This window comes from Verticillium alfalfae, genomic scaffold (assembly GCF_000150825.1).
Source record: "Verticillium alfalfae VaMs.102 supercont1.9 genomic scaffold, whole genome shotgun sequence".
In the NCBI taxonomy this organism is placed as follows: domain Eukaryota; kingdom Fungi; phylum Ascomycota; class Sordariomycetes; order Glomerellales; family Plectosphaerellaceae; genus Verticillium; species Verticillium alfalfae.
Window position 1 is genome coordinate 852172 of NW_003315030.1, and position 10694 is coordinate 862865.

The 10694-nt window shown below is 53.9% G+C and overlaps 2 protein-coding genes across 2 annotated transcripts in view; one reads left to right on the forward strand and one right to left on the reverse strand.

Annotated features, from left to right (window-relative positions):
• Positions 1-473, forward strand: part of VDBG_07216 (lysyl-tRNA synthetase) — a gene marked incomplete at both ends in the record, with an annotated part of 1994 nt that extends 1521 nt beyond the window's left edge. The window contains one exon of the mRNA XM_003002599.1: positions 72-473. Within this exon, the coding sequence (XP_003002645.1) occupies positions 72-473 (402 nt within the window). The remainder of the gene's footprint in view (positions 1-71) is intronic.
• Positions 474-1313: 840 nt separating this feature from the next.
• Positions 1314-3518, reverse strand: VDBG_07217 (predicted protein; the record flags this gene model as incomplete). The annotated part of the gene is made up of 4 exons (XM_003002600.1): positions 1314-2527; positions 2581-3019; positions 3074-3226; positions 3363-3518. 4 exons carry the CDS (start codon positions 3516-3518, stop codon positions 1314-1316), a joined length of 1962 nt encoding a protein of 653 aa, XP_003002646.1.
• Positions 3519-10694: the final 7176 nt, after the last annotated feature.

A 10694-nucleotide genomic window follows, 5' to 3' on the forward strand; every position in this document is an offset into this window, starting at 1 on the left:
CCTTCATCACCCACCACCCGGCCTGCATGTCGCCCCTCGCCAAGAGCTTCCAGTGCCCAACCACCGGCCAGCTCGTCTCGGCGCGCGCCGAGCTCTTCGTCGACGGCCGTGAACTGGCCAACATGTACGAGGAGGAGAACGACCCGGCCGCCCAGGCGCGCAAGCTCGCCGAGCACCGCGTCCTGGCAGGGCAGAAACCCGGCGAGGACGATGGTGAGCTCGATGCCGACATGGAGGCTGCGCCGCTGGACAAGAGCTACATCAAGGCCATGGAGGCCGGCCTGCCGCCCACCGGCGGCTGGGGCTGCGGCGTCGACAGGCTGGTCATGCTGTTCTCGGGCGCCAACCGCATCAGCGACTGCCTAACATTCGGCACGTTGAGAAACGTCGTCGGGCTCTCGGCCGAGGGCCCTGGACAGGCCGCCGCTACCGGCAGCACTGCTGAGGGCCAGGCTGAGCCTGAGAAGAAGTAACAACTGTGGTGTTCCGCCTTTGGACATCGTTCACGATTTGGGGAAGATGATTTTACGCTGAGATGGATGGCTACTGGCGCATGAGCATGTTGAAAGAAGTCTGTATTATACTGTAATGTTACATGTATTAGCCTGATCACATCTTTTTGGCATTTCATGTATAAAGAAGGTTGAGCGCCGTCTGGGAAAATTGATATATTCAATCTGCGAAGGTCTGCATTCATTGATCATAGCTATCTAACTTCCCCAGGTCGAGCACCGCTGACTACCTCCTCATCTGCAACCTAGCGAGTTGGTATAATGTAGCGGCTGCAAATCCGCAGCCTGCATAGATATATTCAAGAGTTCCGGAATGCCGAAGTTGCTTGAGGGGTGTCAGAATCGTAATGAAAGGTAGGTCAGGCCCGTATCAACGGTGCGCATGCCTAAACGCCAGGTTGTTATGACGCAGAAGACAAGAGAGCCTGGAAGCGCTTGTTGTGAGTCATTGTTTGCGGTAGGTTCAAAAGACAGACCAAAGCATGAAGCATCAAAACGCCATACGCCAACGCCGACTAATGAAAGCACCGCTACCCAACACCTTCCTTTGGTTAGCGGATGTATGTTATCGTTTTGTGTTACCTTGAGTGTCTCAAGCTGGAAGGTAGAGCTTGAAGTCAGTAAGAAGCTTTGTGACGACGTAAAGGATCTCCAAAAAGTTCTGGTGTCCAGAAAAGGCTACGAAGCGAAAACGAACCGGCCACGTCGTATCTCGTGCAAAGCCATCGGATGGACTCAGATGCTTGATGAATGAGATGTGCGAATCTTGAATGACAAGGATAGCTCCTCGGGCCAAAATTATTACCAAAACTCACGCGCCTTGGCCTCTTTTTTTACCTTTTCGGTCTGGATATTGTAGGCGTAGAGGCTCTCCCAGGACTGGCGATCGATGTGCTCCCTGAAAGGCTGCACTGGCTGCCTGGGGCCGGTAAGCTGCCCTTCGCTTGCGCGGTTGGACACGTAGTCTCCGTCCAGGTGCATGCCCAAAGCCTCCGCGAACATGTTCTTCGCGTCTAGGGTGCGGGCAAGGTAACCGGCGTAGCTCCAGGCAGACTTATTCTTGTGAAGAGTTCGTAGCTTCTCGCTTCCCAGAGTCGCGATCCAGGAATCGGGCCGGGTGCGAACGGTGCTGTCGTCAGGGCCAGCGACGAATTCATTTTTGAGCAAAGGGGCGATCATTTGCGCTTTCATAGGTGCTTCGTACTCGGCTGCAGCTGGGGTCGAGGTCAAGTTCAATGCGATGTTCCGCTTTTCACCTTGCCAGTGGTGAAAAGATTCACGCTCGATGGCTTCAGTGAGGCGGCATGGATAACAACGTCTTTGATGTGCTGGCCATGATTGCATCATGGTCTCGTAGCACGGCAAGGCAAATACATGCTCACATTTCGAGCATGTCCATTTCTGCAGCATCAAGGCCATCACCATGTCGGTTTGAATCTGTCGGCGGTCACCGGTTGTCAGAGCGGCTAGAATCTGGTGCTCAAGATTCATGACCCTTGCATCGTCAGTTTCCGTCCTGAACTTTTTTTTGTGCTGAAGTTCGTAAATGTAAGCCTTGACATTCCGGATGAAGACGTGCATAAGCCCAAAATCCATCGGCACCAGAGCGAGATACTTGAAGAGGAGCGAGTCTTCAGCCAGCAGGTCGTGCCCCATCTCAGAAGACTTCATGGCAGCGGTTATGATGGTGCACATGACTGCCTTGCGGGTGTTTAATGCTGTCGGACCCCAGGTCAGGATCCTGGTGCACTCTCGGCCCTGTGCTGGCCCAAACCAAGCTTTGGGGAAGAAGTCCAGTTGGATATACTCCGCATCCCGTCGACATGCGATCCAGTTGATGTAATCGAGGAGGGGGATGAGACATCCTAGATGCATGAGGTCACAGGCGTTGATGGTCAGGACCTCAAGCTGCGGTAGCATCTCGATGATAGCTCCAGTGAGCTTCAGGTCCAGGTATGGAACGTGACTCAACTCGAGATGACGGACATGGCTACCGTGCTGTGCGAGACCACGAACTATGTAATCATGAGCCATTGGTCAAATCCTGATCAAAGGAGAAAGAACTTACTCATGCCGGAAAGATGAGAGAGCTGCGCAAAGTATTTTCGCTGGCTGCGTCTGTTCTCTTCGCTGACGCTCTGCACTTTCTCCATCGCCAATTGCCATTTTTCCTTGACTCTCACAAAGTCGAGATCTCGAGGCACTTGGTCGAGGCTCTGGTTATCCCAGAAACCCAAGTCGGCGAGCTTGACTGCTTCCAGAGCCATGCGCCGCCCTTGACCCTGAGGCCATGTATCCTCGATCTGAGAAGCAGTCCATGCGGGGTCATACTCGTCCGGGTAGTAGAGCACGTCGCAGGTCGACCAAGGCCCACGACCACTGATTGTCAGATACGCTCCAGGGGCCAAAATTTCAGGTTGTATGCCATCGTGAAACATGACGTCCAGCAACTCGGGATCCCAGTCGCAGAAGCCCATGGTGTCTGGGTCATTGAGGTTCCAGGCCCGCTATATGTGCATGTCAACGTTGTATTCGCCTGCAGACATATTGGAAAGACTTACCACTCGCCCGAGGAAAGTGGCCCGCATGCTGCGAGACACGGAGGCTAGCATCTTGACACCACTATAGGTGAGTTGCGGAAGCAGACTGTCCACAATGATAGCGAAGAGCCGTTCAGCGGTACGACTTCTTTTCGAATCCGGGGGCATGTAGGTCTGTAGACGTTAGCTATGTATTGACTTGATGGGCATTGTAACTTGCCATTCGCTTCGTTTCCTCCTTCTGCGATTTACGACCTTCACCTCGCATCATATCCCAATCTTTCTTCATGGGTTGACCCGAAAAGACAACCATCTCATCCCTTCCGAATATAGCATTGGTGACCATCTTCGCCTGGAATCGCAAGAACTCCTGTTCGTCAAGAGCCTCGGCGTGGGTCGGAGTTACGAGCAACACATTGGGCGAGAAGCCCCTGGCGCGCTTGAATTGAGCAGTGATCTCGGCCATGGCGCTCAGCGAAGGATATAGCTTTGATGAATCTGCTACTTAGCGGATACCAGATAACGAGTTGCGAATCGGATCGTAAACTGGTGCACTAACGTGTAGTGTGGGCTAGGAAAGGCGGCGTGTGTGAAAGTTGAGGCTCTGGACCTGCGTACTTGGCTACCAGCCCACAGTATTGCGAGGCGGTAAGATTAATTAGAGTTAGAAAATTACCGATGGTGAGGTCAAAGGCGATGTTAGTATTTTTTCGATCGCACTCGTGAACTTCGTGGACGATTCTGGGCTGTAGGAAGGAGGTTGTCAATATGCCAGAGTCAGGAAGAGTCATTGTAAATTCCGAAGGCAAAGATGAAAAATGATGAAGACGCAAACTTGTAGGTGACTCGGAGTCTTTGGGTTGAGAAGCATTAGAAATGGAAAAGAAGACGGCTAACCGGGAAACCTGTGTGGTAGAGAAGCCGTGATAAGCGGAACTGGGGCTGAGAACATGAGTTCGGAACCGAATCGCTGAGCGTGTGGGCAAGTGCTACTGAGCAGGAGCGTGGCTGCTATGTAGGCTATGCTTTCACGATGATGTATGGTCATTTACGGAGGAATACTGATGGCGAGAGCTGTGAGTTAGACATCATGTCACTTGAGGGAGAAGTAAGATTGCAAGCTTTGAGTTCAAGAGGAGATCTGCTAGCCGTAGGGTATAAATGACAATTTCCACGCACTGGCAGATGACCATATTGTTGAATGGACAGGCCATTGCCATTCGCATATTCACTCCTCGGTATCATATCATCCGATGACCTGTAGACATCCCAATCCCTATAGTGAATGAACGGTCTAACAATATCGAAGGCGGGGAGTATTCGGGCCATTGACATTCTCCAAATAGTGACCATTGCTTGATCGATCCATACGAGTTAGCTCTTGATGGAAACAGCGTTTGTCGTCGACAACAATGTTCGCTGGTAAGGAACCTGCTCAGCCGGTTATCAATAGCAGAACGAAAGAAAAGAAGACACCTAGATCGCCAGCAAGATTGATACAAGGCATCACCGCATGATGTTCTTGCCACGAAAACCCACTTAGCAATGAGCGATATGATTAAAACCAATACGAATGACGATCTTGAGTTGATCGCATACTTACAATTGAAAAGAATCAGCTTGAAAGAGCTGTAGTCAGAATAACAACCCATCAGACTAGAGGGTAGCATGTACAAGTGCTCATGACTGTTTGGTAAAACGGGTTGCCAAGTTCGACTGGAAACTCGGCCGCAAGTAAAGGTTACAACGTTGCAAGTTTACTTGGTAGAACGAAGGTAACTCGATTTGTATCAACCCCTGCCTCGCCGTCGAGGGGAACATACCCTGAAGTCACTCGGAAGGGGCGAAGACGTTCGCCATGCCCCTCCAAGAGATGCAACCAGCATGTTCAACAGGACAAGAACTACGCGGTGGCGCCAGCCATTGGACTTGCAAGCCTGTCTCTTTTGCAAATAGATTGGTAACTGCTTCACCTCGGTAATGACTGGAGCTGGACTTCAGGCTTGATGACCAGCCTGGAAATCAGATAGATCGTTCCCCTCCTATGTTGACCAAGAGACCCTGATCAATGCGCACAAGGGCCCGGAGACGCCGCCACAGCCGAAGGCGGCATAAATCGGACCCCGAGCGGCATGCAACCCTGCTTTCTCCATCATGTGCCGACTTGCAGACTCTCTTCAGTGTTCAGAAGACAGTCTCAAAGCCGGGCTCTTGGATGAAGGCACTCAGGGGTAGCGCGTTGCGTATGCTATAGACAGGGGATCGATGCCGACACTTAGCAACATATCCTGGGGTACATTATGCGGCTTAAATGCATTACCGTCAGGCCTATGACGACGTTAGATCTGCCCACGAGTCATTGTCAGCCTCAGGTCTGGCTTTATCCAGGGTCTACGCATGGGACGAACCTGTCTCATGACGATTTCAGGTTTGAAGGCTGATTTCAGTGCCTAGCGAAGATGATACTGAGTCGACCGTGATATGAATAGACTATTTGTTCCATGTCGGCGAACAAAAATTGTGCCCCAGAACCTCAGACGACGACAGATCCAGATCAAAACAAGATCAAGCCAGCCGGGAGTCTGAATGCGAATGGACATCCAATCACATACAAGAATACAATAAATGTACGAGCAAGAAAGATACTACGTAGCAGCCAGCAAGACTCAACCAATATACACATCGACAAGCAGAATGGAAAAACCATTCGGTGCAGCTGGATAATCGGAGAAATCACCTGGCACTGTTAACACCTGCCTCAAGATTCCCCTTCAAGTATGGCTACTACGACCGACTGGTAGAAAAAGGAAATTCCTCGGAATTTGGTCCATGTACTCAACGTACCCAGGTTACCTAGGTAGGTAAGGTAGTCCTGCGTGAGAAGGACGTCTCTTATCGGGCGACAAAGGGGTGGCAACCAATCGCAAGTCAGCAAGGTAAATGTACCACGCAGCCATGGTTGGCTCGATCCAATATGCTCGAAAAGAGCTGGCGGCGCCAGATACTGCGAGTGAACTGTCATTCAAGAGTAAGATGATATGACGGCCAAGTCCTCCGAGCTAAGTGGGTGTCAAGGACAACAGCCGTGTACGGCGGAGGGCTGCTTCGGGCTGGCTGCATATTGTAAGTCGGAAGAGGCGGATGGATGGGCAGACGACTGTCAAGGTTGACATCTGCGATGGCGCGAAGCCTCGAAAAGCCCGAGGTCGTGAAAGCGTACATGTAGTAGTGGTACATGGAGTGGGGCGCAGGCCTACAGAATCATGCTGCACGCATGACCGCCCTTTCTGGCTGCGACTGGCAATGATCCGGAGGCCGAGGATCTGCTGTCCACCAGCGAGTGGGCTGAATGGCTGCGGCAAGCTTGCGCGCAGTGATGAGCTGCAATGATGGAGGGTGGGATGACGAGATACAATGGTCCATGCCATGTGGTGGGCGCGAGTCATGTTGGCAAGACGATTGGAGGTCATGCTCTGGATGTTGGCTTCTCAATGTTGGTGTCTACACCGTTCCACACGCCGCCACTCATACTCTGACGCCGACTTCTGGTGAACACGGCCGTGGGATGTGGGCAAGTTTCATCTGACGGTCAATATCCAGGCCTGGCCTTGTTCCATGGACCCCATGCGATCGCGCGATTCCGAGTAGGTGTGTATCTCGATGTCTAGATCTGTCGTAAGACTGCAACTGTGCAAGACGCATGGCGGGATGGGACACCAAGGGCCAAGGGCGGCAGAAGGTTGAGCACACGATGACCAGTCATGTTGCCGATGGATGAGGTCGTCGCCTTGGCATGTTCGGGCAGGCTGTGGAACATTGGACAACAAAGCTGGCTGTTAGCATATGTGAATAGATGAGGGGTGGCAGCTGGTCAGACTGACAACGTGACGGCAGACGGACGCGCAAGACGCAATGCGATGGAGGGGTTGAGATCATTACGACATGGTGGGGGTGGTGGTTCCTTCCCCAGGGAAGATGCTGCCCATCACACCATGGCAGGAGCAGTTCGTGGGTTGCAGTCTACATATTCTTGACCATCCTGGTCCTTCCTGGCTCCATGTCGATGGTGCCTGCTTCCCCCAAAGGCGCCTTCACCGCCCGCAGCCCCCAAGAAACAGGGAAGGAGGAGGGGTGAGGGAGTAAATCCATATCTGGAGGCGCCAGGAAAGGGCAAGGCAGAACAGGCATCGGGCGGCGCACGCGCAACCCGGGCCCTCCAGTTTGGGACGTCCAGGCGGCAAGCGCATTATGGTGAGATGCTTCGTTGTGTGGCGAAGGGCAACAGCGGAACCCGTGTGTTGGCGTCTAGCATACGCCTTCCTGGGCGCTTCCTTGTAGCCAGTTGGTGGGTAGCAAGCAAAGCATCACGACCTCAGTGGAAAAAAACACAGCGGCAGCCCAACGTGCACCCTGGGGCCAGCCCGGCCAGCCGCCACATCCAGAATGCAGCAGATCGCGCGCCATAGAGATCCCAGCACAGCATTGTCGATGCGTGTCGGTGTCACTGACTCGAGGAGGTCGATGACTGTCGATGATTACATGCGGCTAGGGCATTCCCTCCCATACCCTGTGTGTTGGCTGGAGCCCATAGCCCAGAATGGGCGCTCGAGTTGACTTTTTTCAAGATCGACGGCTGCTTCATGCGCTTTATGCTGCGACGATAATTTACCCCTCCAAAGGCACCCCGAGGTGGGATGGGATGCGCGTCACGCGCCATTTGTATTGACTTTGGTGCCACATCGGCAGGCAGGAAGCCTAGGCTGAACCAGCATCACGACAAAGCAGGAACCAACCACTTTGACCTGAAATACGATCGAGTCGACCTACTCCATTGACCCGCAGGTGGAGGTGGTCGATGTGGTGGCGATGGTTGCTGTGCAGCAAGCAGGACAGACACGAGACAGAGAGCTGAAGGAAAAAAAAATCAAACCTGATCCCTGGCTGTCGCCGATGACTCTGAAATCTCGGCTTCACGATGGAGCGGCAGAGCGGCTCTCGGGAGGGCGACGAAGGTCCAATAGTCGGGCACGGTGGGAACTTGGACGATCCAGCTGTCGAAATTGAGTGCTTGGCTCGGCCCTGTCCTGGCGCCCATCGCGCATCTCTGCAGGTCGTTAGCTCGGAAGGGTCCGTAATAATTTCACCTTACCGTCCAGGCCCTTATAATTAGTGGCAAGCTAGGAGACATTGTTTGAGATGGGACATTTCCCACTCTCTTTCTTGGTGTGTCACAGGTTGGGTCTAGAAGTGGCGGCTGCGACAAGGGCCAACGTCAGTTATATTCGGAAAACGGCCCTTCATCTCGCTGAGGACGTCTCTGTCAGATGGCGACGGGGGCTTGGTCTTCTGGGAGACCGAGATGCAAATATGATCTGCGAAATATCGGTTTGCTCCTGAGAATCTCCGTGATCCCCGTCTTGTCCTTACGGCCCTCACACGCGCCCTAGAAGGGGGGGGGGGACCTCGCGTGTTCAAGGGTCAGACCCTGAGCGGCAGCTAGGGTGGGTGGGTGGAGGCCCAGGATGATGGGGCGCCAGGCATGGATTGCAAATGCCAGACGAGTGGATCTCGATTGATTGCTTTTTCGTCAGCGAGGGCCCAGTCGACCAGCAAGGGCCAGCAGCATTTCGCATTTTTGCCCAGGCTGTCAAGGTTTCGAGCGCTAGCGAATCTCGGTTTCGATGCTGTACCTACTGTGCAGAGGGTGGGCCGGTAGCGCTGGGAGCTGACATTGCCCGTTCAACGTTCGGCCACCCGTCTTGGTGAGCGGACGTGGTAGGTCAGTCCATGAACACCTCCGGCGCACATCAGCGTTGATCGTGATACACAAGCACAGAAGCACCCAAGGTACGGACAAGTGCCTACGGTATTGGAGAGAACCCCCTCCTCTCCGTGCTATTCCGGGTACAGACAAGCCGCGCAGGTGATCGGCAACCCAGAGATTGATAGGGCTCGGCACAAAGGACTCGCGGCCGGTTGAAATCCCCCAACCTGGACTGCAGCACGGCTCTTGTTTCGTTGTCTCGGGGGGGGGCGGTCTGGTCAGGGTGGGTGGATGGAACAGTAGAACTAGCATGTTCACCAAAAGCTCGCCCACACTTTGGGTCACATGGCGATGGAGAGAATGCGACTAGCCCCTAGCGGTTCGACAAATTCCGCCCTTCACCCTATCAACTCGTAGACAGCAGGTCACCGCAGGAACCGACCAACGGGAGGGAGGGAGGGAGGTGCTCTCTGGCAACAGGTTGGTGAGATGACGGCACGGTCGTGGCCGACAGCGCTCGCTCTCGATTGCTCGGAGATATTCTCCAGCCTCGAGACGGGCTCGTTTGAGTTTTTCTCGGCTGAATACTGATGATCAATGTTAGACGGAGGAGACCTGGACAATCGACAGAGGTGTGCTGCTCTTGGCTTGAGGTGTTCCCAAAGCTTCGTTGATTCGCATGTTTGACATGACATGCCGGTACTTCACCAGTGGTCACGTCGCCGGCAGAGGCTCGCTAACCTGCTGTACGGTGCGTTTATACAGTGCACGTTTCGCTCGCATCAGCGGGTCCCCTCCGCCCCTTTGCCGCCTCCCACTGAAGCGATTTTAGTGCTCGTCGATTTGTGCAGCCAAGCTTTGTTCGGCTGTGGATGGTGGAGGCCCTGCATCAGCATGTGGCCTGGCCAGGCTCGGGCTGCCTGAGCATTGCCGCTGTAGCGTCTTTTCGCCGGGCCAGCCTGAGGTCACAGGTAAGGCCAGGGCAGTGGTTAATGCACAAGAATGGAGCCCGTTCACAACGCACTTCATGTCATTAAAGCAGGGTGACGTCGCTTGCCGCAGACATCACGCGAGGCGGCCGGGCGGCATACGATATGGATGGACGACACACCATATCGGCGACGGATGGTGTGTGTGGCATGAGGTTCTGAAGTTCACTACCTGTTTAAGACAAGAGCAGCGGTAGGCAGGTAGAGGTAGGTAGAGAGGGACAACACATGGCGAGACCTAAGTACCTGGAGAGATTGACCGAAAAGGGTATTCAGTACACAACCTCTGCATTCCGCCACAACGAACCGGTACCTGAGGATGCACTTGCCAATCTACGCAGAGATAGGTACATGTAGTAGTTCTGTTTCGCGAGGAAGGGGGCAGCCAACGGCTGATGAAGACTCTCTCGGTCACGTCCACTCCCCCTTTTCCGACCATGCTCCATCCCTCTCTCTGTCGCAGCGCACCCCTAACGCGGCCTGGAGTCGGTGTCAATCTGATCTTGTCTCTTTGCCCTTATACCATACTCAGGTGGAGGGAAATAATCACAGTGCGGGCGTGTGCGTGCCTGAACGAGGCAGGAAAGACCGATAGTCAGGCTAATGAACCCGTTCGCTGAAACACGTTGTTGTCTACGAAGAAGAGACTTTAGGTACATGGTCATCAAAGAGGTTCAGAGATTGGGAAGCGACGGCCTGTGGAAATGCTCGTATCCCTGCCCGTCCTGCGTCGCGCCCGGACGGGTCTCGCAATTTGCGACCCACTCGCTTATGGCAGCACAGGCCACCAAGCTCAAAGCCCAACCCAGCAACGACAGGGAAGACAAGGGAAAGACAGGGGTAGCTGGGGCCAGGATCCATGGTTTGGGGGGTGAGGAGGGGCCGCCAG